Source organism: Apodemus sylvaticus, chromosome 22 (genome assembly GCF_947179515.1).
Source record: "Apodemus sylvaticus chromosome 22, mApoSyl1.1, whole genome shotgun sequence".
In the NCBI taxonomy this organism is placed as follows: domain Eukaryota; kingdom Metazoa; phylum Chordata; class Mammalia; order Rodentia; family Muridae; genus Apodemus; species Apodemus sylvaticus.
The window spans coordinates 45,613,443-45,641,362 of record NC_067493.1 but is presented as its reverse complement, the minus strand read 5'-3'; the positions used below and the strand labels follow the sequence as shown (position 1 = coordinate 45,641,362).

General features: G+C 47.4%; 1 protein-coding gene across 2 annotated transcripts; it reads right to left on the bottom strand.

Moving 5' to 3' along the window:
- Positions 1–285: 285 nt before the first annotated feature.
- On the bottom strand, positions 286–27,213 carry Vps33a (VPS33A core subunit of CORVET and HOPS complexes). Of its 2 annotated transcripts, XM_052167818.1 has the most exons (14): positions 27,069–27,213; positions 25,707–25,772; positions 25,125–25,252; positions 24,156–24,342; positions 20,511–20,627; positions 19,809–19,889; positions 18,842–19,016; positions 15,702–15,904; positions 10,646–10,772; positions 9,423–9,490; positions 7,958–8,095; positions 6,627–6,764; positions 4,379–4,547; positions 286–3,895 (listed from the first exon to the last, which is right to left on the bottom strand). In XM_052167818.1, exons 1-14 carry the CDS (start codon positions 27,168–27,170, stop codon positions 3,714–3,716), a joined length of 1,881 nt encoding a protein of 626 aa, XP_052023778.1. In that variant the 5' UTR covers positions 27,171–27,213; the 3' UTR covers positions 286–3,713. The 2 variants fall into 2 exon arrangements, with proteins under 2 accessions (XP_052023778.1, XP_052023779.1); XM_052167819.1 differs by lacking the exon at positions 19,809–19,889 and having other exon boundaries at positions 27,069–27,212.
- Between the last annotated feature and the right edge of the window lie 707 nt (positions 27,214–27,920).

Below are 27,920 nucleotides of genomic sequence, written 5' to 3'. Positions count from 1 at the left end.
AAATGCAAATCAAAAGGACTCGAGAGTCCATCTTGAGACTTTCAGAATGGCTCCAATCAAGAACACAAGTGGCAGTTCCTGACGGCAAGGGTGAGGAGCAAGGGGAGCACTCCTCTACTGCTAGTGGAGCAAGGGGAGCACTCCTCCACTGCTAGTGGGCGTGAGAGCCTGTGAGGCACTTGGGAAGTCAAAAAATTGGAAATCAATCTACCACAAGACCCAACTATATCATTTCTTGGCATATACCCAAAGGACACTCCATCCTATCAAAGGGACTTGCTCAACTATGTTCAAAGCAGCTTTATTTATAACAGCCAGAAACTGCAAACAGCCCAGATGCCCCTCAACTGAAGAATAGATAAAGTGTGGGATATTTACACAAATTTTCTCAGCTGCTAGAAAGAGCAATGACATCATAAAATTTGCAGACAAATGGATGGAACTAAAACAAAATCATCCCAGACCCAGAAAGACAACCATGGTATGTACTTACTTATAACTGAATATTAGCTGTTAGGGAGTAACCCCTAGCAAAGACTCCTCATGACAGGGAACCCTGAGCCTGAACCAGCCATCTTCTGTAACTAGGCAAGCCCTCAAGTAGAGGGATGGAGACACCAACCAAAACCTTCAACCTATGTTTGCCCTGCATGCAGAGTATTCTGGGACTTGAGCCTAGAAGAACTGTCATCAAAGAAACGAGAGATTTCATCCAGCAGCTGGCTGAGGCAGATGCAGAGTCCCTCAGTCACACACACTAGGAGTCACACACACTTCAGAGGATGGGAGAAAGGACGGGAGGAGCCTGAGGGGTCAGGGGCATGGTGTGAGACGAGGCCCACAGAATCAATTGACTAGGACTCCTGGGGACTGAAGAGATCAGGAAGCCTGTGGGTCTGGCCTAGGTCCCCTGCATATGTTATAGCTGCATAGCTTGCTTTTCTTCAGAGAATCCTAATAGTGGGGCAGGGGCTGCCCTGACTCTCTTGCCTACAAGGACCCTTTTCTTCCTACTGGGATGCCTTGTTCAGCCTTGATGTGATGCTATGTGCCTGGTCTTATTGTAGCTTGCTATGCCATGTTTGACGGATGTCCCTGGGAAGCCTGCTTTTTTTCTGAGGGGAGTTGAGGCAGGTAGAGCAGGCAGAGGGGAGGAGAGGTAGGGTGAATGGGGGGAGGGGAAACCATGGTTGGGATGCAATATATGAGAGAAGGACTAAAAAAAATTCTGGGTATGTAAATCTTAGCACTTAGTAGTTTGAAGCAGAAGGACTGAACTCCAGGCCAGTCTGGGCTACACAGGAAGACCTTGACTCAACCATGGGTGTATTTTTGCTTGAATTCAACTCTGCAGAATACAGACATTTCCTCCTAGGTTCAGGCCAGCAGGGCCTCTTTCTTTTTCTCTGTGTTCTGAGGATTAAGTCCAGGGCTGTGAGCATGCTAAACAGCACAGCGACACAAATCCCTCTCTCCATCATTTTTTTTTTTGTACAAGGTCTCACTATTTAGCCCAGCTAGCCTTGAGTTCGCAATCTTTCTGCCTTAGCTCCTGGTAGTGGCAGTAAAGATGTGCTACTGTGTCCTTCTAGCTTCCTGTTGTGTACAACTGAGAACGAAGCAGACCAGCATGCCCTGGTAATCACAACCCATGTCTAGTGCAATCAGAGCTCAAGTGAAATAGCTCTTGACACGTCCAGTTTGATCTTCCTTGACCACATCTCTCTTGGTCTATATCAGTCCATTAAAGTACAGTTTTTAGATTTAAGGCAATGAAAGAATGTATAAATTGAGACAGAAATAGCATCTACATAGACGGCTTTAATCAGGACAGCCAGTGCAGCAGAATGGTCCTCAAACTCAGGACAAGTCCAGACATGGTGTAAACAATCACCCTGTCTAAGAATAAGCCTTCCGTTCCCACATCCTTTCTCAGAGCACTCTCTTAAGAGACAAAGGCAGCTTTGAGTACTAAGGGGACTTCCATCACAAGGCATGATGTATGATGCCACCACTTTGTGTCTGAATACAGAGGAAGAAAGTGTGTGGTTTTCAAAAGGGTCTTCTGCTGGGTACATTTTTAGGAGTTGACCTTGCTATGCTCTGAGAAAGTAAATATAGACTCAGAAACAAATGCAGACACATGAGATTACAACTGAGTATCTGTTCACTGACAAACACCCAAGCCAAGGAGACGTGGACAGACTCGCCCTGAATCCCAAGAGTGGAAAGCGCTGATGACAAGGTGGATTACAGTCCCAGGCAGCTGAGACTAGCCATTGCTGGGGCTCAAAGGTAAACTAGTCTCCCTGGAGTAACAAGAATCTGAAAAAGAGTTTTCTAAGCCTAGAATGCTCTGCCATCTGGGAATGCCCCCACACCACTGCCTGCCACTCCAAATACTGAACTCAAGGCTGAATTAACTCCATGAGACACAGACATCTTTGCTATCCTTCAATGCTAGCTTGTTTCTTTTAAATACACAATTCTAGTCACTTATAATGTGCAGTCAAGAGGAAAAATATTAACCATAGAAACTGCCCCTGGGCCAGGACCAGGACCAGCTGAGACAGGAAAGCTTTTCTGGAGACTTGGATGATGACAGAAAAGCCATTACGTGATCCCCCACTTGGTGCTCTTAACTCCTTCAGATGCTGAGAAGATCAGGATGTGCACCGGCACCGAATGCCTACGCCTGCTCTCGGCCGGGCTCCACCCCCTGCAGCACTGGTGGTACTTGTTTCTTTGTGACTGACACTGACCACAGTGCACTCGGCCACCAGACCAGGGACTGAGAGCTGAGTATTTTCAGGCAAAGGGGATGTGTGCAGTTGAGTACAGCCAGAGGGCTTGCGAGGTGCATGTGGCAGTTACCATGGAGACAGAACTGCATGATACTGAAGGGCCAGAAGAACTGTCCACAGAGGACATGGAGGAAAACAGAAGTCCAGGCAGGGCCGTCTACACTGGTGAGTCTTGGAGTCAGCAACATGCACACCCAGACGTGCCTGTGGACAGTTAGCTGGCAGAGCTGCCTGGCGCTCAGCTCACACTTCTGGGCAGAGAACTGCAGACACAGCTAATGCAGAGAACAGAAACTCCACTATGTGGAAAGGGAAGCCCCTTCAAGCTTCTCAGTTTTTCAGAAGGAAACAAGGTTTGCCTTAGGAATCAGATCGGTAGAGACTGGAGGCACAAATGTGTTCTGTGGGAAAGTGTAATCAACACAAAACCACTTCCCTGGGCATGGGGCGTCTTCTAGAACACCTGCTGTGCATCAGAATTCCTGCTTCTAGTTTCTTCTTGTCCTCTCGGCCCTGCAGTTGTGTGGCTGCTGGGGCTATCACCCCCATGGTCTTAACCATTCCAGAAACTACTCCAGAAATGAAGGCTTTAAGCTTAAAAATTCTCAAACAGGATCTTCTTTATTTTTGGAAGGGAGGGCTTTTGCTGGAACTCACTATGTAGCCCAGGTCGTCCTCAAGCTTGCAGCAATCCTCCTGCCTCTGTCTCATAAATGGATTATAGGCATGAGCCACCATGCCTAGCTCATCATTTCTTTATCCAGGCTGATCTTCCCTTTTCAGGACAGAGAGCGCAGAGAGGAACATGAGCCCATAGATTCCGTCCTCCTGCCCCTGGCTTTCCATCCTTTGGGTAATATGTCCACAGAGGCAGCTCACTGTGTGGTAACCTGTCACGTCTCCTCTGATCTAGAAAGGCTTTTCCATGAGAGCTTCTATCCAGCTGTTTCCATTCATCAGTTTAGTGGTCGCAATTACATACTCCGTGCCTCCGTCTTCCAGCTGGGACAGAAAGCGCAGGGCAGCTATTTCAGCAAAGGTGACGCCCCCGAGGAAAAATACCAGTGTGACTCTGTTTTCTCCTGGCTGGCCTAAAATATAAACATTTCAGAATTCAAATATATATAATACTGCTGCCTGTCAAAACCTTTTTTTCCCCATTTAAAAGTATATAAAAGTGCTGGAGAGATGGCTGCGTGGCTAAGAATGTACCCCAGCCCTGCAGAGGAGCTGGATTGAATTTCCCAGCACCCACACCAGCAGCTCACAACTGCCTGTAATCAGATGCCTCTGACCTGCCCCCCCCCAGGCACATGCCTGCACACAGATACACACACACACACACACAATAATTACAAATATATCTTTAAAAACCAAAAGAATAAAAGGTCAGGTGCATCTTCCTGCAGCCAGCTCTCAGTGCAGAGAGCGCAGCTGCCAGTCCCAAAGGCGAGGCACAGGTCCGCACTCCTGGTGCACATTAGCCACCGACTCCACGTCATCTTTACAAAGCAAGTGCACAACCTGAGCCCCATGAGCGGCCACTGACTGCAGGTGGGTTGGGGGGAACTTACGTTTCTTCTGCAGCCCGGTGGGCAGTGGCTGCCTTTCTTCAAAGTGGGGCCCTGGGAGAATGCGGAGAACCTCCTCGATGCTCCGCCAGCCCGGCCGGGAAAGGAGCTGTGCGAGTCTCACGCTGAGGGGGGCGTAACCGCTGTACACATAGGATATGTCTGTGGGGTTCTGTCAGGGGTAAAAGAAGATACAGGGCTGAGAGCCACCTGTGGTCTTTCGGTAACTGAAGTTATATGACGGGAGACAGAAACTCCAAATGCGCCTTGCCTGTGAATGCTCCAGTCCACCTCTTTACCCTTAACATCCAGGGCTGTACTCTTTCTTTCCTTCTTTCTTTCTTTCTTTCTTTCTTTCTTTCTTTCTTTCTTTCTTTCTTTCTTTCTTTCTTTCTTTCTTTCTTTCTTTCTCTCTCTCTCTCTCTCTCTCTCTCTCTCTCTCTCTCTCTCTCTTTCTTTCTTTCTTTCTCTCTCTCTCTCTCTCTCTCTCTTTCCTTTCTTTCTTTCTTTCTTTCTTTCTTTCTTTCTTTCTTTCTTTCTTTTCTTTCTTTCTCTTTCTCTCTCTCTCTCTTTCTTTCTTTCTTTTTTTTTTTAAGATTTATTGATTTATTATATGTAAGTACACTGTAGCTGTCTTCAGACACACCAGAAGAGGGCATCAGATCTCATTACAGATATCTGGTTGTGAGCCACCATGTGGTTGCTGGGATTTGAACTCGGGACCTTCGGAAGAGCAGTCAGTGCTCTTAACCACTGAACCATCTCAGCCAGCCCATACTTTTTCTTTTTTAAGTTTACTTTTATGTTTGTTTGAGACAGGATCTCACTATGGAGTTTAGGCCTCCTGCCTCAGCTTCTGGAATGCTGGGATTATAGGTGTGCACTTGGGACACTAAGACTGAAAGATCAGGAATTCAAGGTCATTTGCTACATAGAGAGGCTAGCCTGGGCTACAGTGAGTAAGACCTGACCTCCCCTCCCTGCCCTCTCCCCACCAGGAAGATCAGTGCTAGAATGTATGTTTAGTATGTGTGAAGCCTGGGTTTAATTTCTAGGGCCAGCACACACACAAACACACACACACCTCTCACTCACTATGTAGCAATTAAAAAGAATCAGGATGGGGCACCAGGATGGCTCTTAAGAACCCTTGCTAGGCACAGGTGGGTCTGAGGGGAAGAAGATCAGAATAGTGACGGGCTAACACACTGTCTATATAACATGCATACTTAGCAGCATCACTGGTGATGAATGTAAAGCCAAGAGAAACTCTGCAGGCCGAGAACACAGCCTGTGAGTAGCGACATTGCTGGACGCCTATATGCCTCCTGGCACCAGGCCACAAGGGTGGCCTCTGAGAGGAACAGGGTAGCTCTGGCAGAACTGCTTCCCTTCTGGAGCACGGCTGGCTGGTTCACATGCACTGGATGTTCCTGATGTCCCCACACGTCTCCCAGGGGCCCGTGGAGAGCAGCGTGGGGCTTGTCTTGTCTAGCCCTGCTCTCTGGTCTGCGACACACACGGAGGCCGGAAGCCCTCAGCTGTACACTTCTCTCTGGTTCATGACAAGCTCCTCTCATAACTCCTATTATCCGTCCTTCTGGCCCCAGCTGGCGTGAAGGTTGCTAATTGCAGAGTGGGCCCCCGAGCACGGCTGACTGCGTGAACTGAGGTGAGAAGACCTGGCCTGGTTCCTGTGGGAAGGGCTCCGTGGCTAATAAGTGTGAAGTCAGCTGCCGTGCCAGGCAGCACTCACAGTGATGCGCATCGCCCCTCTGTTCCGGCGGGTGGGACAGGCCTGCCTCCCCTGAGCTCCCGCTGCGTGCCTTCTCAGCTACGATGATCGGTGGGCTGGAACTGCGAGTGACAACAGTTGGCAAGCACTCCCCATGGAATCATGTCTTGCTAGTCCACCGTGTTCACATCTTTATTAATCTCAGACTACCCCAGCTGAGAGCACTCTGCCTGCTGCTGGCCGGAAGGATACAACACGTATGCACGGCTGTGCAGAAGCACAGAGAGGATTCTTTAGAAAGCAAAGAGGAGCTGAGAAGAAGGCTGAGGAGGAAGGGGGCTTGCTGCCGGGCCCAGCCCCAGAACTGACAGAAGAAGGAAAGAACCAACTCCTGTAAGATGCTCACACATGCGCACACCAAATAATGAGAAAGGATAAGTGGGAGTGGAACAGATGTACAGATTAGGGTGTGTGCTGTCGCAGTGAGCTAGCCAACCGGGCAGGAATGCATCTTACTTGTTCATTGACATCGTCCATCCAGAGGCGTAATGTTTTCCGAATTGTTGGGTAATTGTTTCTGCCCCCTGTCTGAGCCTTTAGCAGGCCGGCCTTCTCCAGGTTGTTCAGGGTCAGGATGTGCTCATAGCCGTAGGTCTGAAGGAGAAGGCATTTGGCAGAGATGTTAGGTCAGGAAGAGCGCTCCTGCACATTTCCAAAAAGGAGCACTCCAACAAATCAATGTGGTTTGTACCCCAGGGCTCGTTAGCAAGGTCAGGCACTGAGTGTGGTGAGCGCAGGGGACAGGGCAGAGAGGCACTCACACCGAGACCTGCTCTGTTTCAAGCTCGATTTAAGAATTTTATTTTAAAGTCAGTGTTTATAACCTAACCTGAGCATTAAAGAAATCGTTATCTATATATAGTATGTACTTAGCTCTCAAAAGGCATATCTGCACACTGATATGACTTCTAGACACACTTAAGAACGAAGATAGTAAAAAATAAAAATAAAAAAGAGCAAAGATAGTTAATAACGAAATGTTGTACATAGAATTTTATTTCTGTCTTTTAAAAGGAACAAGTATTAGCCGAGCCCATGGAGCCCCGCCCCTTAGGTGCTTTACAATCATGACGTCAGCTACCCTTAGACTGCATGAGGTAGCTATTCTTATATCCATTCGACAGAAGTGTTGGCTAACAGGCCAAGGTCACAACCAGTGAGCACAGACCTCGGTCTGCATTCAGCCATGCTAACCCTGAAGCACAAACTGATTCTGAAGCATCTCGTGGGCAAAAATAAATGGGAGTTGAAAGGAAGCGACCCAACCCGTGCGCCTGGTGCACTGGATGCTGGGAGGCCTGGGTAGTGTGCACACTCCTGCATTACTGGAACCCTATGAAAACTGTCCTCTGTGCAACTCAAAAAAGATGAAAACAAAATCTATAAAAACTAACCATATGCTAAGCAGTGACGGGTAATAGCAAACAAACACTGCCTGAGACATTCAAATAGGAGAACTGTCTCTCTGAACTCACTGAACTCACCGAGACCCGCCCGCTTCTGCCTCCCAAGTGCCAGTGTGTGGCATGCTGCCAGGGCACAGCACATTTTTGTTTTGTTTTGTTTTGTTTTCAAGACAAGGTGTCTCTGTGTAGCCCTGGTTGGCCTTGAACTCACAGAGATCCACCTGCCTCTGCCTCCTGAGTGCTCAGGTTAAAGGAGTGTGCCACCACCTTCCCGCCAAACAACAGGTTTTAAAAACAAAACAAGACAGTGTTCACACTAAAAGAACGGCTGTGAAAAGGATACTGTCCTTCTCAGCAAATACAACCCCCTGAATTTACTACCTGGAGGATCTCCCTTTTGTAGTAGTCCAGCACCTTCTGCTTGAGCCCACTGCTGCACACAGACTGGAGGCAGACCAGCCTCAGCACCTTGATGAGCGGATGCTTTTGGGCAATACAGTCCTCGATGTAACTGTTGACCTAGGAATGAAATATAGACAGGCTAACTAGTCCAAGGACGTAAAATAACTTGATGTCTCTTATATTCCCCAGGCACTGTGTGGGAGAACGGCTCGTTTTCTCGTTACCTGCTGAGGTTTGCCCCTCATCACTATGTCCCCAACCCAACAGCCATCACCATAAGGTGGTGAGGACATTGCGGGCAACGAAATGGCCTGCTCAGACACATCCATCTCTTGGACAACCAGCGGAGAGGCCGCCAAGTGTCTGGGGTTTATTTGACTTGGCCTACCTAAAACTGATTTACCTCGCATAAAATGATAGAAATGCTTTTTAAAAATAGGAACCTTTGTAAATTGAACAATTAGCTATTTTTAAAGATTTGTTTATTGTATGTATGAGTACACTGTCACTGTCTTTAGACACATCAGAAGAGGGCATTAGATCCCATTACAGATGGCTATGAGCCACCATGTGGTTGCTGGGAATTGAACTTAGGTCCTCGGGAAGAGCAGTCAGTGCTCTTAACTGTAGAGCCATCTCTCCAGCCCCAATCAACTTTTTTTTTTTTTTTTTTTTTTTTTATGGTTTTGGTTTTAGATTTTTTGAGACAGGGTTTCTCTGTGTAGCCCTGGCTGTCCTGGAACTTACTCTGTAGACCAGGCTGGCCTCTAACTCAGAAATCCGCCTGCCTCTGCCTCCCAGAGTGCTGGGATTACAGGCGTGCGCCACCACTGCCCAGCTCCAAACAACTATTTTTAATAGTAATGTACTTTTGAAGAAATAACCTAACAGATTAAAACAAACAAATAAACAAACAAACAAAAAACAAATCACCTGGGGTTTTGTGTTTTGAGATAGGGTCTCCTATAACCCAGGTTGCCCTCAAACTTGGTATATAGCCAAAGCTGGCCTTAAATCCTTCCATATTTTAAGTGCTAGGATTACAAGCATATACCACCACACTCAGCTGGTGTGTGTGTGTGTGTTTTGGAGGGAGTACTGTGTCTGAACCCAAGATTTCTTGGTATGTTAGACAGATGCTTTCTTATCAATAACCTATACTCCAAGCCCAAACACCACACACACACATACAGCACATGTGTGGAAACTAAAACACTAGACTGAGGGCCAGGTGTGATGATACCCCTGCTTCAATTTGAGCACTCAGGAGGCAGAGACAAGAGGATCTCTGAGTTCAAGACCAGACTGGTCTAGATATCAAGTTCTAGGTCAGCCAGGGCTCCATGGTGAGTTTTTGTCTCAACAACACAGACAACACCACAATGGACCAGTTACCTGGCTCTAATCTCACGGCGATGACAGTCAGTCAGCTCTGCCCACATACCTTATCAGTGTCTATCCCGGACATGAACTCCTGCTCCACCGTCAACTTATCAAAGAAGTCTTCAGAAGCTAAAACATAACCAGCAAATGTTTGACTTAGACATTCTGCAGGGTCAGTTGACCTGAGCGCTATGATTCCACTCGTGAGCAGGAAACTCGGCACACAAACCCTAAGAGGGAGAGACTCTGGGGCAAGCAGGAAGCATCAGAGCACTGAGCACCCACTCCATTGGCATGCTGCTCCTTCAAGGGCAGGACTTGGCACAGCCTCAGGATCAGGGAGCGCTCACTTCCCCAGAGCACGACCTCAGCACGACCTCATGTCACCAGGAGACAAAGGACTGACTAACTTTCCAACCCTGAACTAAGATTCTAAGATCCACGGCATATTCCTAACAGTTGGCACTGAGCAAGCGTCCCAGCTTCTCCATCTCTGACTCAAATGGACTCACATTTAGGGTAATATGCATCTTGTGAAGCTCTTTGTGACAATTCTGTAGGAAGTTTTTGTTCTTTTGAATTATTTTTTTTAAAGACAGGATCTCATAGTGTGGCCCAGGCTGCCCTGGATTTCATAGCACTCCTTATCTTTTGGCTTACCAACTGTGTGTGTACCTGTGCCCGCGAGTGTGTGAATGAATGCCCAGGAAAGCCACAGGAGGTCTTCAGACCCCCTGGAGATGGAGTTAAGGCTGCCGTGTTGAGAAAGCAGTCCTTATAACAACGGAACCATCTCTGCAGAATGGCTCCTGGCCTTCTGTCTGTTTTGTGCATTTTGTTTGTTGGGTGGTTGGTGCTCAGACAAGGTTTCTCTGTGCAGCCCTGGCTAGCCTGAACACTCCATGTAGACTGGGCTGGCGTCAAGCTCACAGAGCTCCACCTCTGCCTCCTGACCAATGGGACTAAAGGTGTGTGCCACCACACCTGGCTTAGTTGGTTTCTGGGGATAGGTTAGTGTAGCCCACCCAGCCTGGCCTGAACTCTGGCGTCGATGCCCAGCACTCTGGTCCTAGACGCGTGCGGCCACCTGAGATGAGCCTTCTGCTGTGCCAGCTTACTACTAACGGGACCCATGCAGGATGTTAAACTGGAACCAGCTGGGTGGTTCAGTGGTCAGGCACTTGCTTCACACATACAGTGATCCCTAACACCAAAGTAATAAAATAAATGCATAAAAACACAGCTGACCTGCCCTCGGTCAGAACTACAAAAAAAGATACTTACTGGTGACATCTTTAATTAACTCTGCAATTGAGGTGTGGTTGGCGAGCGATCCCCTGGCCGCCTGCATGTGGGGTAGCTGGGACACGAACTGCTTGATCTCCCCAACCGTCTTAGCATTGTGTCGCTCCTGGAACAGAACAGGGGGCAGGGCTGTGAGGCAGGGGAGCATCTCAGAGGGAGTTTCATCAACCTCACTGTGTAGGAGGAAAGCAAATCAAGTTAAACCCAGCTCTAAAATCACAGGCAGCCGGGCGGTGGTGGCACACGCATTTAATCCCAGCACTTAGGAGGCAGAGGCAGGTGGATTTCTGAGTTCAAGGCCAGACTGGTCTACAGAGTGAGTTCCAGGACAGCCAGGGATACACAGAGAAACCCTGTCTCGAGAAAACAAAACAAAACAAAAACCAATAAATTTAAATTAAATTAAAATCACAGGCAGGAGAAAAGTAAGTATGGTTAGACAGTGCCAATCCATGCCGGGGCCACGGGGAGGAAGGAGAGGACTCCTTCAATGTTCTTCCATATATGTATATATGTATGTGTATGTATGTATGTGTGTGTGTGTGTATATATATACATATATATATACATATATATATATACATATATATATACATATATATATATAATATGCATAGATAAATGTATGTATGTTTTTACAAATAAGAAAAAAAAAAAAAGGTAAAGCCCCATCCTCCAAGCGGCCAGTGTGTGTTGTCTACACAGCTTCTTCAGAGAGACTCTCTTTGTACATGCTGGTTCATATATTTTGTGTGCATCTGAGTATTAACGACGGACAGAATTAGGTACCTAATACAAACTTTTTCCAACAGTTGGGAGGTAAAGACAGGCCTGTGAGCCTGAGGCCAACCTAGTCTATATAGAATGTTCCCAGACAGCCAGGGTCACACTGTGAGACCCTAACTCAAAAAATAAATAAATAAATAAACAAAAGCAACAACACCCCCCCCCCAAACTTCTTAGTTAAAAAAAAAAAAGATATTGGATATGGTGGCACATGCTTTTAATCCCAACACTGGGGGGCAAAGGCAGGAGGATCTCTGTGAGTTTGAGGCCAGACTGTTCTACATAATGAGTTCCAGGACAGTCAGGTATGTAGAGAGACTTTGACTTTAATTACAAAAAAAAAAAAAAAAAAAAACAACAAAAAAAAAACCAAACAAAAACAAAAAAAAGAAAAGAAAAGAAGAGGAGGAGGAGGAAGCAGAGGAGGAGGAGGGATAGGGTAAGGAGAAGAGGAGGAGGAGGAAAAGGAAGCAGAGGAGGAAAGGTGGAGGAAGAGGTGGTAGTGCTGGTGAGTTGGGTGTAGGGTGTACACGTATGATGCCAACACTTGGGAGCCCAGGGCAGGAAGATAAAGAGTGTGAGGCCAGTGTGGGCTACACAGTAAGATCCTGTCACAAAGACAAAACAAAATAAACTAAAACCCCACAGGGCCCTGCTGTCATCCTCCCTTGGTGCCTTGATACAGGGTGGCTCACTGAACCCCAACCCAGATCCCCCTGTCTCGACCCTGCACAGGACTGGCCTTGTAGGTACCCAATGATCAGGTATACAACAGAACACATGAACACACTACACACATACACGAAAATGTTTTTTAAGGTAGCTGAGAACACAGTGGGGTAGTACAGCACTGGCCTTACCTGAGCAGGTCTCCGTTCTCTCTCTCTCTCTCTCTCTCTGCTCTCTCTCTCTCATACAGACACACACACACACACACACACAGCCCTAAGATCTAAACACTTAAGTTCCATGCAGAGAGGCCAGCACGTAGCAGGAAGTGTCTGAGTCAGGCCTGCTGGAGCTGACCCAGCTCTCGGGAAGACATAGGACAGAGGCTGAAGAGCAGCCGCAGCCAGGACAGCATTTCAAAAATCACAACTGAACAAACATTTTCTGTGTAACCCAAACTAATCCCATCTGGCACTGAACACCAATAGTGAATCCATCCCAGGAACAAAGTGACCCCTGCTTATTGATGAGAACTTAACTGGGGGAAGGGAGGGCTGGTGGAGGCAGGGTTTCTCTGTGTGACAGCCCTGGCTGTCCTGGAACTTGCTCTGTAGACCAGGCCGGCCTTGAACTCAAGGATCTACCTGCCTTTGCCTCCAGAGTGCTAGGATTAAAGGTGTGGGCTACTGCTGCTGCTGCCACTACCTAATGAGAATGTCTCAATAATGTCACCCAGAAGTGCATTCAGAAATATAGTTAATCATGCAGATTAAATTCTAAGGAAAGATAACATTTACAATCACAGATACAACAACAAAAACATAAAAAGCACTTTTCAAAAGCTCTCCCAGTTTCTACCTCTAGAGCCTAAACAGTTTTTTGGAAGTCTATAGAATGCCCACATTTCAAAACCAGCTCAACAAGAGTAAACCGGTTAAAGACAGGAGGAGGCAGGAAGGTGGTAATGAAGCTCTCAGCGGCTGGGGATTTTGATCTCATTATCATGTCACACTTGTGGGGCTCCCCGTTATTGCCTTGCTGGCCAGGCCTCAGCAGCCCACCATGGCTGCACACCATACCACAGAAGTCTATCTTGAGTACAGCGGGCGTCCTCTCAAGGGAGCAGAAAAGCACTTAACGAAGGTCACGGGATCTGGTTTGTGAGACCCTATCAACGCTTTCACACCCTACAAACAGGAGCACTGAGCACAGCACTGTCATTACAGGCCTGAGAAAGTCTAAAAACCAAGACAGTCTAGGCTGGTGACAGAGCTCAGAGGTAGAGCATTGTCTAGCTGGAAGGGCGCCTCAGACTCCTTGGAAGTGGTGGTTGTGAGCCCCTCCCCTCGCTGATAGTGCAGGGAACTGAACTCTGGTCCTCTGCAAAGCAGCACTCTCAATTGCTGAGCCACACACCTGCCCTGGCCAAGCTGCTTAAACTGCTGATCACGGTTCTGACAGGGCCGTGTGGATGGACATGGGGCTCATAAAACATTAGTTTCTAAACATGCATTGTCCAACAATGAACTAAAACCCACTTCTGGCAGTGCCTACTGAAGCCTTGGTCCTGAACACACAACGTGGGGTGTCTGCAGGCCACAGACTCTGACTGAACCTGGCAGCCTGAAGTCGATGCAACTTCACTATGAACTGTAGTCATTTCACTACACGGAAGGTTCCTGTTCTTAGAGAAATACAACAGTTGAGTTACAGAAAACTTAGTATTTTCCTACAGAATTTTCAGGCCAGCCAGGGCTACACAGTGAGACCCTGCCTGGGAGAGAAAAAAAGGACATATGATGTTGAAATGCTCCTTAGGGGACTTGGGACGTAATGTAGTTGGCAGAGTGCCCAGCACACAGGAAGCCCTGGGTTTAGTCCACAGCACTGCGCAAACCAGCGGCAGTGTACAGGCCTGTGATCCCAGAAGGGTCAAGAGTTCAAGGTCAGAAAAGCTACATCTTGGCTACAAAGCAAGTTTCAGGCTGCCTGGCCTACCAGAGACCCTGTCTCAAAAACACCAAATAAATTAAACAGACGAAAAGTAAATACAAGTAAAACTGCTATTTGAGTTGAGTTTTTCCTTCCTCTTTTCCTTTTTTTAAATCATTAACCGGGGACTGAGGACAGCTGTGGAGGGGGGCTGTGGGACTGAGGACAGCTGTGGAGGGGGGCTGCGGGGTGTCTATCAGGGCGGGCGTTTGACCACCAGAACCTATATAAAGTGCTGAAGGCACAGGACTGGAAAATGGCTCTCAGATGCTAAGAACACGGATGTTCTTACACAGGAGCAGGGTTCGGTTCCCAGCACGCCCTGAGTGGCTCACAGCCATCAGTATCCGCAGCTCCAGGAGATCCAACCCCTGTTCTGACTTCCGATGGTTCCAGGCTCGGATGTGGTGTACAAACATACACGCAGGTCAGGCATTCATCTACATAAAAATAGATAAATCTAAAGGGAAAAAAAAGTGCAGTGACATGCACTGGCAATCTCCGTGCTGGAGGAGAGGAGATGGGGTTCCTGGGGCTGGCTGGCCTGCAGCAGAGACCTTGCCTCAAAAAAAAAAAAAAAAAAACAAAACAACAACAACAAAAAAAAAAAAAAACCAAAAAACCAGAACAAAAAACAACACGCAGTCCAAGGGAAGGAGCTGGGTGGCAGAGGCACACCTTTAATCCCAGCAGAGACAGAGGCAGTCAGATATCTGAGTTCAAGGGCAGCCTGGTCTACAAAGCAAGTTCTAGGACAGCCAGGGCTAGAGAGAGAGAAACCCTGTCTCAAAAACACAACAAACCCCAATAGCTCCTGAGAAGCATCGCCTAAAAGAGGGTGACCTCTGCCCTCCTTCCTTCCTTTCTTTTTTAAATCAATACTTTTTTGTACTTTTGAGTTTTTTTTTAAAGATTTATTTATTTATTATGTGTAAGTACACTGTAGCTGTCTTCAGATATTCCAGAAGAGGGCATCAGATCTCATTATGGATGTTTGTGAGCCACCATGTGGTTGCTGGGATTTGAACTCAGGACCTCTGGAAGAGCAGTCAGTGCTCTTAACTGCTGAGCCATCTCTCCAACTCGATCTCAGGCTTTCATATACACAAGTGGTGTACACACACACACACACACACACACACACACAGTTTGAGAACCTTTCATTTCCAAGGATTTGTTTTCTTCACCCACTCTATCCTTTTTTTTTGAGTTAGGGACTGGCCTGTAGCCCTGGCCAGAGATCCATCTGCCTCTGCCTCTCAAGCGCTGCGTTAAAGTGGCGTGCAACCATGCCTGGCTCCATTATTTTGAAATGGCCCTAATATACCCCTGCCATTTTGTACTATATATTATACAGAAAGGGGCAGTCTAAGTATTCACAATTATAAAATCAAAGTATTGCTCTACTCTGAAAACCAAACAAAACCTACTGAAGATGCCCTAGGTTCAGATTATCAAATATTTAGCCAAGATTTAATTCTTTACATAAAAGTCAGCCAGCACGGGCACCTCCCTAGAAGTCTCTGAGCCGCAAAGCTCCTCAGTGGGCCAGGCGATCCATCCCCTCAGACGGCAGCCCAGGCCTCACCTCAAAGGCTGCGGAGATGATCTTTGCCTTCTTGCTGAGCACCGAGCCCACGGCGTTGAAGTTCTTGTCTCGGATCTCGGCGTAGAGCTCCTCTGCAGAGTTGAGCTGCAGCTTCTTCGCCTCCATGGGAAGCTCCTTCCCGCCACCACTGCCGCCGCCCTGCTTCTTGGGCGCAAATTTCTCTGGAGGCAACTTCACATAACCTGAAGTGGAGAACACGCACTTGAGCAGTTACAGGAAGACCCAAGACTCAAAGGCCCGAGCACAAAACACCTCGTGCAGCTCCCTGCAGAACAGCAGCGTCTCTGGCGTTAGCCACAGCCAAGCAGTGGTTGCTGACTTGGGAGTACTGGAAGACAGGGCCCCTCAGCTCTGGGCTCCCACTCTCCATGGCCCTCGCCCAGGCGTGGCAGCATTCAGCATCCATCTGACCGCTCTAACTGCCATTATGGACAGAAAGAGAAACCACCACGAGTTTCTAAAAAGGAATCTCAGCGGCCTGGAGATGCCCCAGGTGAACCCTAGCACTCAGGAGAACGTCTGTGAGTTAGAGGCCGGCCTGCACCATGTAGCAGCAAACGAGATAGAAAATTCCAGAGTGTTCATTACAGTAAGTAATGAAAGGTGGTAGTATTTTTTTTAAAAGAAACTAATTATTTGTATGTATATGGATGTTTTGGCTGTGTGTGTGTTTGCCCTGGGTCTGGAGTTATGGACAGTAAGGAGTCACCACGAGGATGCTGGGACCCAAACTTAGGTCTTGTAAGAGCAGTCAGTGCTCTTAATCACCGAGCCATCTCTCCACCCTCAAGGTGGTTGGGGATTTTTAAAATGAAACTTTTGTTTTAGCTTTTTACACACACACACACACACACACACACACACACACACACACACACAAGAGGAAGGATCAGAAACTTGGCCCCTGAGATCTAATTTACCCAGATTGCTTTGATTCTTATTTTTGCTCGGGGAGACGGAACTCAGAGCCTCCACACTTCTTGCTCTGTAGACAGTTTTATTGGCACAGGTGCCCATTCTTTTCCTACTCTGCATGGCAGAGTCTGGAGAGTCCAGCTACAGTATAACCTACAGAAACCCAAAACGTTTTTTTCCCAGTCCCTACCCTGGTCTAGAATAAATGCCAAGTTCTGCCAGCTCCAGTTCCTCTGCAAAGCATCTGCAGGCCTCGTCTCCCTCCTCTGTTCCTGTAAAGCAACTCAGCACTGCCACCTGAAGCATCTTCAAGAGGTACTGAGGAGCCTCTCAAAGTAATGGCAACACGCACCAAGCTTCTTACAATGGTAAACAAATCCTGTACTTTTTTAAAAACAATTACTGTGTACAGCTTGCGGGAGCCAGTTCCTCCCACCACGTGGGTCCCAGGGATCAAAGCCCAGTTGTCGAGCTTGGCGCCAAGTGCCATTACAAGCTGAGCCGTCTTGCCAGCCACATGATATTAACACCTCTTGGCCCTTAAAAATCCTGCATCATAGAATTTTGGAAAGAAAGGTAACCTGACCTACAATAAAAGGTCATATGCACAGGTGCTTTAAGGTCCTGAAAGTGAAACAACACAAATCCACCGAACCTATGTTAGGGAAATAACTCCTTACACCCAGACACACTGTGGAAATTAGCATTACATCCCCTGCGAGCTGAGAGACTGCCCATCATTATACCAAATCACACATGAAGTTGAAGACCAGCAAGATGGCTCAGTAGATGAACTACTACACCCAGGTTCAACCCTACACCTCACACGGTGGACGGAGAGAACCAATGAGGCCGCTGTCCTCTGTCCTCACCTGTGGCATTTAAGACAATCTGTACAATGTGATTTCCAGTTTACTCTGAGAAATAAATTCTGCAAAGACAGAGACGTCCAAGAATGAATGCTATTGCCAGGGTTAGGGCTATAGCGGGGTGGGCCAGGCCACAGGGGCGGGGTTGGGGGTACACATGTTTTCTTTGCTCTGTTTTCCCAGTTTTTCCTTAATCAGCATTTGAGTCATGAAAACGCATCGTGAGGAGGCTGGGAGTCCACATGTGTGCTTTCTCTCCTTGGACAGCCCCTACCACACTCCCACCAGCCATCCTGAGGCCTGCTCCCAGCCCACCCCTCCCAGCCCCTTCCTCATCCCTAACTCCAGGCTCTACTTTAACCGTCGCCTGGGTATACTCTGCAGAGGCCCACACCATGCTCTGATTGCTGCCTACTATCCAGCATACTGGAATGAACTCTTCTCCCAGTTAAGAATGAGGTTAACATACCGTTTTGGGGAACAAATTAAAAAACCAAACAAGTCATGCGGTTGTATCATTAAGTCTCTTAAGGAAATACCTCTTCTCCATCCTCAGCTGCCACCGTCCCTCTCTCCTGCATGCTATCTCGTCATGTAACACTGCCCATCCCCGACACACACAGGTAAGCACTGCTTATCATGGGAGCATACTGGCTGTGTAGTCTCTCAGGCTCCACACTTGCTACTTTTGTGGCTCCACAATATTGTGTGATGCTCTCAACCATTTGGGCTATTTAAACACAACCCCCACCCCTTTCTGGAATGATGATTCCTCAAGGGGCATTCTTGGGATTGTTGCTGGAATTAATACCTTTATATGCTGCCAACTTGCTTCCAAAAAACATTTACTTTTAATTACTTTCTCCTTTCAAACCATCAATAGATAGTGGATCTTTAGCTGATCAGTGGAAGTGCACACCTGAATTCCCAGTATTCAGAGGCAAAGGCAGCAGATTTCTGAGTTTGAGGTCAGTCTGGTCTACAGAGTGAGTTCCAGGATAGTCAGGGCTATGCAGAGAAGGAAGAAAGAAAAAAAAGAAAAGAAACTGGATCTTTAGTTAAGTGTGGTAACTCAAACCGTAATGTAACCACAGCATTAGGAAGGCAAAGGCCAGCCAGCCTGAGCTATATGGTAAGTTCCATGTTAGCTTGGGCTATGAACACTGTTTCAAAACACAAGGGGCAGGGGGTTAGAGGGAGGAAAAGAAGAAAAACAGAACCCCTGGACCTTTGCATTTCAACGACACTGAGAGGGCCGGAAAGCCACAGCCTGCACACAGCGGACGCTTTAATCCTAACAGCGACGAGTGGAAGCGCAGATGTCAGCTCACTCACTGTTCTGGATGCCGTAAATCTCATCGATGAGTCCTTCGTACGTGAGCTGGGAGGCGAGCGGCGTTAGGAGATCCACATTCCGGTCAAGCAGCAAGAGGTTATCAAACACGGGGAACACTGAGTTTTGGCTTCCTGTGAACTCCCTCTTCATCCTGACCATCATATTGGCCACTTGCTGGAAACAAAGCATGGGGCCAGGTGAAGACTCCTGGGAACCAGCAGGGTTCAAAGGAAACAACACTCCAAAGGTGAAGCAGCGGCCAGGGCCAGGCTGCTATGAAGTCAACAAGAAGCACCTCCACGGAACCACTACCCATCCCAGAGCCAACAGTGGCAGCCCGTGCCTGCCTGCCTGCCTGCCTGCCTCACGAGGTGGTTGTGTTCTACAGTCTCTAAAGATGATGCAATAACCAGCGCTGATCCAATGCTCCCAAGAGAAACACAGGCACCTATGAGCCTCTGGTCATAGCATTTATTCATTTATCTATTTATCTACCTACCTACCTAGCTATTTATTTATAAGATTTGGTTATTTTTAGAGTAGGAGAGATGGCTTAGTGGTTAAGAGCACTTACTGTTCTTGCAGGGAGCCTGGGTTCAATTCCCACCCTCACCTCTCGTAGCTTATAATCAGTGTATCCAACAGAACCCATCTACACACTCTCTGCCCTCGTGGGTACCTGCACATAAACTCACAAGATGCATAGAAATAAAATTTGAGCCGGGCGGTGGTGGCGCATGCCTGTAATCCCAGCACTCTGGGAGGCAGAGGCAGGCGGATTTCTGAGTTCAAGCCTAGCCTGGTCTACAGAGTGAGTTCCAGGACAGCCGGGGCTACACAGAGAAACCCTGTCTTGAAAAAACCAAATCCAAAAAAAAAAAAAAAAAAAAATGAAGATTTAGCTCTTTTAATTTACATGGAGACACTTGTTTGGGGCGGTTTTGTGCATATGAGTGCGGTGCCCACCTTAGTGTTAGGAGGGCATTGTATTCCCAGAGTCTGGAATTCCAGGTGGTTGTTGCCGGGCGTGGGAGCTGAGAGCTGAACCTGGGAAGAGCAGGAAGTGTTCTCAACCGCTGAGCTGTCTCTCTGGCCCTTGGTCACAGATTTTGTCCACAAATCAATACTAAACTTTGTGTCTTGTTTTGTGTTTAGCCAGCTGATACGTTACTGAAGGCTGGGCGGGCTGTGGTGGTGCACAGCTTTGATTCCAGCACTCAAGAGGCAGAGGCAGGTGAATCTCTAAGTTTGAGACCAGTCTGGATGAAGTCTGAAGTTCCAGGACAGCCTGGGCTACACAGGGAAGCCATGTCTGGAAAAACCATTCATTCATACAGGATTCACGGCCAAGAGATCTGTCTGTGATGCCGGCCCCAATGAAACTTACCTAAGTCACACTACACATCTGCGCCATGATCAGCATACATTGAAACAGCAAAGCCACCAGACAAGTGCACAGATGCAAACAGCCTGCCTCTGAGCAGACTGTGAAAGAGACCACTTGTGACCTTGGTCAGCTCGGGAACATCCCATGGTGGGATCATCCCATGATCCCAAGCCTTGTGAGTTTTGACATGTAGTGAGCGACCTGTGAACTGCAGGGTGGAGACGGAGCCCTCAACACAGAAGCCTGGTTAACAAGGATGCACCAGAAAACAAGGTTCTTACCCTAGCACATTCTCCTTTCCCAAAGATCTGGGGGATAGTTCCGTACAGGGCCTGCAGGGTCATCAGCCCCTTGGCTGCGTGGTACAGGCTGGTCTGGTCGCCTTCCAGGTAGCACTCCTGTGGGAACAAAGTCGGCTTCTGTGGACCACCACCAGCATTGACTGTTTTACAATCGCCATCCATTTACAAGTCAAAATGGTGGCAGGGACAAGAGTCCTGGGCCATGCCGGGCTACATGACACCCCATTTGAGACAGGAAAAAGATAAAGATGAAAAACAAGAAACAGAAAAGGTCAAAATGGTTCTCTTTTGTAGACCAGTTCTGGTGACACGTATCTTTAATCTCACAATTCAGGAGGAGAGGCAAGCAGATCTGTATGTTCAAGGCCAGCCTGGACTACACAGCGTTTCAAGGCAGCCAAGGATACAGAGTGAAACCTTGTCTCAAAGAAAAAAAAGAAAAAGAAAAAGAAAAAAGAGAAAAGGCACCTTTTGTCCCATATCCCACTACTATTACTTTGGGGTCTCTTCAGGATCCAAACCCAGGAATGGGACGGCAATGAGGGCCCTGGGTCTGAAGAAGGGGGAGGTAACGGCCAGCACAGAGGGGCTGTCTCAGCAAGCACACCACAGGAGTTTATGCTTTGCACTGAAAGCCTCGTCCGTGACTCATCTAGGACTGCCGTTTATAACTCTTTCCCAGCACAGCAGCCATGACGCGCGTTTTGGAATACGTCCAAATGAGAGACCGACAAGCCACGGCCCACCCCATCCTAAAAAGTCGTTTGCTACGACGACGACTCTCCCACAATGCTAGCCTTAAAAAGATTTCCAAGCTAACGAGAGGGGTTTGTTTTGTTTTGTTTTTCAAGACAAAGCTTTTCTGTGTAGCTCTGGAACTCACTCTGTGGACCAGGCTGGTCTCAAATTTAGAAATTCTCCTGCCTCTGCCTCCCAAGTGCTGGGAGTAAAGGAGTTTGCTGCCCAACCTGGCATGACGGATTTCTTCTTCCTTCTTGTTTCGGTAGTTCTGGGCATCAAACCCAGGGCCTCGAGCACACTGTTCCACTGCTGAGCCACAACCTCAGCGACCACAGATTTAACCTTGAATGGCAGTTATACTGGCCACTCACTGCAGACACATCTCTGGATCAGCTGGGGTCTCGTCCATCGCAACAGTCAGTGAGGGGATCCTACACATTAATGGCCCACTCCTGCCACAGGAAAACCCACATGGCATTTCAAGCTACAAGGACAGTTAGGATAAGTGCTACTACACATTAGTATTTAAAAGCTCATACCGTTCACCCACACAACAGAAGCCTTTATGGTTTTTACTAGGTTGCCTGACTTTAGATACTCTGGTTTTTAGTTATTAAAATGAACACGCTAACACTATGTGCTGGCACTGAACATTCAGTGGGGTAAGTCTAATGTCACATTCAGTTCAGAACTGGGGATGGCATTAACATCAGGCACACCTCTCAATTCTAAAAGCTGGGGACACAGACAGAGAATATTGTACATGCTATCAGTAGGGGGTACAGAAAGTCTGTCTGAAAAGAAATTAAGACAGTTCTTAAAACATGGTAAAACAGCTGGGCAGTGGTGGTGCACACCTTTAATCCCAGCACTTGGGAGGCAGAGGCAGGTAGATTTCTGAGTTCGAGGCCAGCCTGGTCTACAGAGTTGAGTTCCAGGACAGCGAGGGCTACGCAGAGAAATCCTGGCTGGGGGGGTGGGGGAAGCAGCACAGTAAAACAAAAGAATCAGAGAGAAAGAGAAAGAGAGAGAGAGTGTGTATGTGTGTACAACTTCTGCAAAGAGGTCTGAGACCTGGGAAAAGTAGCTTTCTCATTACTCTGTGCCCTAACTCAAAATTTTTTTTACTATGTAAATGGGGGGGTGGCTAGGGCAGGGTTGAGAGAGGGTCTTGCTATGCACTCCTGGCTGTCCTGGACTCACTATACAGACCAGGTGAGGAGGTCCACCTGTATCTGTCTCCTGAGCATTGAGATCACAAGTGTGCACCTCTGTGCTCAGCCATTACAAAACTTTCAAACTGCTGTTTTAATTATATTTTACTTGCTATTTATTTGTTTGCTTGATCTTTTTGAGGTCTCCCTATGGTAGTCAGGCTGGCCTCAGCATTCCAATTCTTCTGTCTCAGCTTCCCAAATGGTAGAACTGTAGGTGTGTTTAAGTGAAGACTTTGAAGGGGTGAATTTGGTGCGGGAGACACTTCTCAGTGGATAAGAGGACTGGTGCTTTTCTAGAGGACCTGGGTTCAATTCCCACACAGCAGCTCACAATCATGTGTAACTCTGACCCCTGTTCTGGTCTCTGTGAACACCAGAAACACTTGAGCACACATATACATGCAGAAACTCTTGTGCACACATATACATGCAGATAAAATACCATAACACATAAAATAGTAACCACAAAAAGAATCAAAAACAAAGGGCCTGGAGAGATGGCTCAGTGGCCAAGAGCACCGACTGCTCTTCCAGAGGTTCTGAGTTCAGTTCCCAGCAACCACATGGTGGGCTCGCAACCATCTGTAACCATATGACCGTGTACTCATATACGTTAAATAAATAAACTCTTAAAAAAAAAAAGAATCAAAAACAAAGGAAAAATTCTTAAAACTGAAAAAAGGAGTAAATTTAACAGCATTTGGATGGCATTAAAGCTAATGAGGTCTGGTAATAGACATCTGCACTTCTAGACGGGAATTAGAAGCACGAGGATAGGGAGTTTGAGGCTAGCCTGGGCTACATGAGACCTTGTCCTAAAACAACAAACTAGATCTGATTCAAATACACTGTACCTGCGAATAAATATTAAACAAGATATTAAAAACAAAAAGGCCAATGGGAGCCAGCCTGCCCGAGATCTTAGGAAGCCGAGGCGGAAGGTGGGAGATGACCACAGACTGCAGAACAACGCATGCCTTCGAAAGTGGCGTTGGGGTGGGGAGGAGCTGTCTGGAGAGAACGCTCAGTGTGAGAGCTCTTGATGAGAAACTGAAGTACCAGGGTTCAAATTCGCTCACACACACACAAATACACATGCACAAATACACACACACACACACATACACACACACAGAGAGCCAGGTGTGGTTGAACAGGCACTTGTGTAACCGCAGAGCTGGGGAAGCAGATGAGAAGGTGTCTGAAGCTGTTGGCCACCCTGTCTCAAGGGAGCAAGGTGGAGAGTGACAGTTTGGGACTTCCTCTTCTGCACACACACATGCCATATACACAAAAAGGAGACAGAAGGAGAAAGAACTGGGCAGGAAAACATGAGCAACTTGGCAAAGAGAACGCAGCCGACGGGCACACACACAGGCCTCCCCTCCATAGACTACATATGTGAGCCTCTCTCATAGACCGCAGATGCGCATGGAAGCAGCAGTGTGATACTCCCAGCAACGAACCTAACAACTTCAAAGTCTGCGGGGGGCCGTCCTGGTGGAGCTCAGCTTTAATCCCAGAACTTGGGAGGCAGAGGCAGGTGGATCGGAGTGCTAGATCAGCCCATTTTAGATAGCAAGTTCCAGACTGGCCAAGTCTACACAGTTAGACCTTGTCTTTAAAAACACATAAAAGCCTGATGTTAAGAAAATACCATACTTACTTTGAAAGCGCCCTCTGATTCCATGGATAAAAGGTCTCCATCAAATGGAATGAGATCTAAACTGTATTCCTCTCGATGAATAAAGGATCCCAAAACTCCCAGGTCCTTCAGCCGTTGCTCACACAGCAGGCTCCGGCGAGGCACAAACAAAATATGGAAATCCCTGGTGGGGCCACGCCTGTCCTCGCTGCAGAGGAAGTAACCATGATCAGCTTATGTGCTCCTGAGGGTCAGAGGCTGCGTCCCCATACACCCCCATGACCTGGCAGGCAGCAAACACGCACTGCATACATAAACACATAGACAGACTCTCAAGGGGCTGCAGGGATGGCTCAGAGGTTCAGAGCACCTGCTGCTCCTCCAGAGGATACCAGTTTAGTTCCCAGCACCCACATGGCAACTCACAACTGTCTAAATTCCAGTTCCAGGGTATCCAGCGCCCTCTTCTGGCCTCCAAAGACACCACAGCACATATGTGTATATTCAGGCAAATGCTCATACACATAAAACAAAAATAAATAAATCTTTAAAAAAAAGTCAGATGTTCAAATTGTTAACAAAACTTTGATTCCAGAAACTACATCACATGACAGACTGACAGTCTCTCTCTCACACACACACACACACACACACACACACACAAAACCAGAACCATATCTTACAACAGCACATTTGTGTTTTTACAAAAACAAATGCGTCTTTAACCAAGGCAGTTTTACACAGCAGTCTTATTTTAAAATGAGAACTCCCGTTCCCTAGTCTCCTGCGCCCAATCCCTGGGACCTCCACGGGAGGACAGGCTCCATTCCTATCAGATGTCTTCTGACCTCCACACAGGCACACACCATTCCAAAATAAATAAATAAATAAATAAATAAATAAATAAATAAATAAATGTAAAACAAACAAACAAACAAACAAAAAACATTTGAAGCCCAACGCCTTTTGATCCACAAAACTCTGAGATACCTTAGTACATTCTCAGCAATTATATCCATCAATTCCAGCCTGGGTCTGACCAAAAAAATGATGTTCTTGACATCAGCTGCCGGCAAACGACTTCCTTTAAGTGTGAACATCTTTTCCACTTCATGTTCCTAGGGAAGCAATACACAAAAGACTAGTAAAAATCCTGAACTCTTATCTTCTTCGGATTTGTAAATAACTTAGAGTCCCAACCAAATACATGAAGGACCAAGCTGCAAGATAAAGCCGTTGCTTCTGCATCAGCAGGCCAACCATCCTGACACAGCATACGGGCAAAGGCCCTATGCCAGTCACATAAGACAGTGTTTTGGTTCAAAATGGTTTTGTTTCTGTTTTTCCTGTGGCACGCTGGACATCAACTTCAGCACCTTGTATATCCTAGGCAAGCAGGCTACCATTGAGTAGCACCCTCTATGGTGAACATTAATCATGTATTAATACCGGTGTTTGTACAGCTCAGATAGCTTTGCAAGTGATTATTCAGGAAGATAGATTGGAATCCCATGACCACTACTAGGTTCAATTAATTATTAATTCTTGAACAAATCTCATATGGCAAATTACCTTTAGTAGTGAGTACTGGGCAATCAGTCCAAATGGTCCTGTTAAGTATTCATCCCACACAATTGCCTGTAAGAAGGGAGAAACACTCAGAAATTCCAACAATAGCAACAGAAATGGCAGTTATAATCAGTAAGAATATATTTTATAAGGTTTATTTTTCCCTGCCCCGCCCCCACTTTAATTACGTGTAGTTGACCGTGTCTGTGCTTGGGTATGTGCATGTGGGTGCCGTTCCCCTCTGAGGCCAGATCCATCAGATTTCCACAGATCTGGAGTTATAGGGTAGTTATCAGTTGCTCAAGGTAGGCGCTGGGAACCAGACTGGACTCCTCTGAAAGAGCAACCCTCCCTCCTCACCACCAAGCCACCTTCCCAGAACCAAGGAATATTCTCCTAAAATTTGGAGTTAAGATTTTTACAGACTCTGGTCACATTCACAGCCTAAGCGTTGAAAAAAAAAATCTTTCATGAAGGGTAAGATTTGGTGATACTGGTGTCAGAGATCACTGCTTCTTCCAGGAGAAACACGTTGTAAAACTATAATACAATACCACAGTCATAATACTGGTTCACACAATCTATTATATCTGATTTTGATATCATTTTCGGTTTAATTTAGGCCTCCTGTGATTTAATAATCTGCCTTTCTGACTCAATGGCTGCAAGCAACCACCTTAGTTGGAGCTGTATTCCCCAAACTGTTTCTTAGAGTGTCTGTTTTGTTTTTCTCTTCAGATTAGAACTTCTCATTCCCTGTAAGGGTATGGGGTATAATTAATAAATCTCAGAATACAGAGGGAAAATGCTTACAAGAAAACCTCACAGCAAACGATGGCTCGTGTCTGCAATGCCAGAGGCAAGAGAAAGGAGGAGAGTTGGCAGAAACAGTCTATACTGGCAGGAAGTGGTTCAAAAATAAGATGGAGAACCATACACATTTCTTAACTCTAGCACGCAGTGGCAGTGGCAGATGGATCTCTGTGAGTTCGAAGCCAGCCAGGACTACACGTTGATACCCTGTCTCAAACTAACACTGAGAGGAAAAGAGAAAAGAAGGAAACTCTATGAAGTCCCCGACCTAGCCCGCCTCCCTTCTAAGCTGGGTGCTTTAATAGACAAATGATCTATGTTGATGACCAAGTCAAAGTTTGAAGCGACAGCTCCTCTTTCACAACCTGTGTGCAGAGGGCTGTAGGCGTGGGTGCTTCCAGCCCGGAGAGAACGACAGTCTCGCAGGTGGGAGAACTCGGGGCTAGGGGCCGGGAGCGGACTCTGCTGTCACTGAGCGGCCTGCCTGGTCGCCCCCAGGGCCTCGCACAGTTCCGCCGCGCCCGGCTTGGCGGCGCCGGGCCGGTCCCTCACCTTGCTCCCAGCACACTTGTCCAGAAACTCGCGCAGCTCCCGACGCACCGCCTCGCGCAGCACGTTCAGGTTCACTCGCCCGTACGACAGGTGCGCCGCCATCTTGCCCCGCCACCCACATTTCCCAGCCGCAGCCCGCGTCACGTGACGAGCCGTTCACGTGACCCGAGTCTGACGCAAGTTTAAAGGGTGGATTTCCCTTTGCGCCTTCAAGGTCCTAATGCGCATGCATTAGGAGGAGGTTCCCTTGCCCTGCCCCTTTGCGTAGTGTTTTCCCATCATGCCTAGGAATGGAGGGCACTGAAAACTGCATCGTAAGGATGGAAATTAGATGTTATTTGTCGCGTTTAAAACCACCACCTTTTTGTCTTCGCAACTAGAATACTGGTGGCGATTGAGGCCAAACTACAGAATTCACCTTACTACACCCAGTAATCTCAGAGTAGGCTTATCTCTGCAAGTTCGAGGCCAGCCTGGTTAACATGGCGAATTCCAGGACAACCAGGGCTACACAGTGAGACCTGTCTCCACATACACAATAATGAACTGGAGAGATGGTTCAGCAGCTAAGAACACTTACTGCTTTTCTAGAGGTTCAGGTTCCCAGCATCCACATGGCAGCTCATGACCATCTGTAACTCCGGTTCCAGTGGAATCTAGTGCCCCTTGCCAGGCTACGAGGGCACAGCACACAGTGCTGATATATACATTCAGGCAAACACATTTATTGAAAATAGGAGACGTGGCTCAGTGGAAATGTGCCGCTCTTCTAAAGAACCACATTTGGGTTTCCAGCATCCACGTAGCACCTTGAAACTGCCTGTAACTCCAGTTCCAAATCCTTTAATGCCC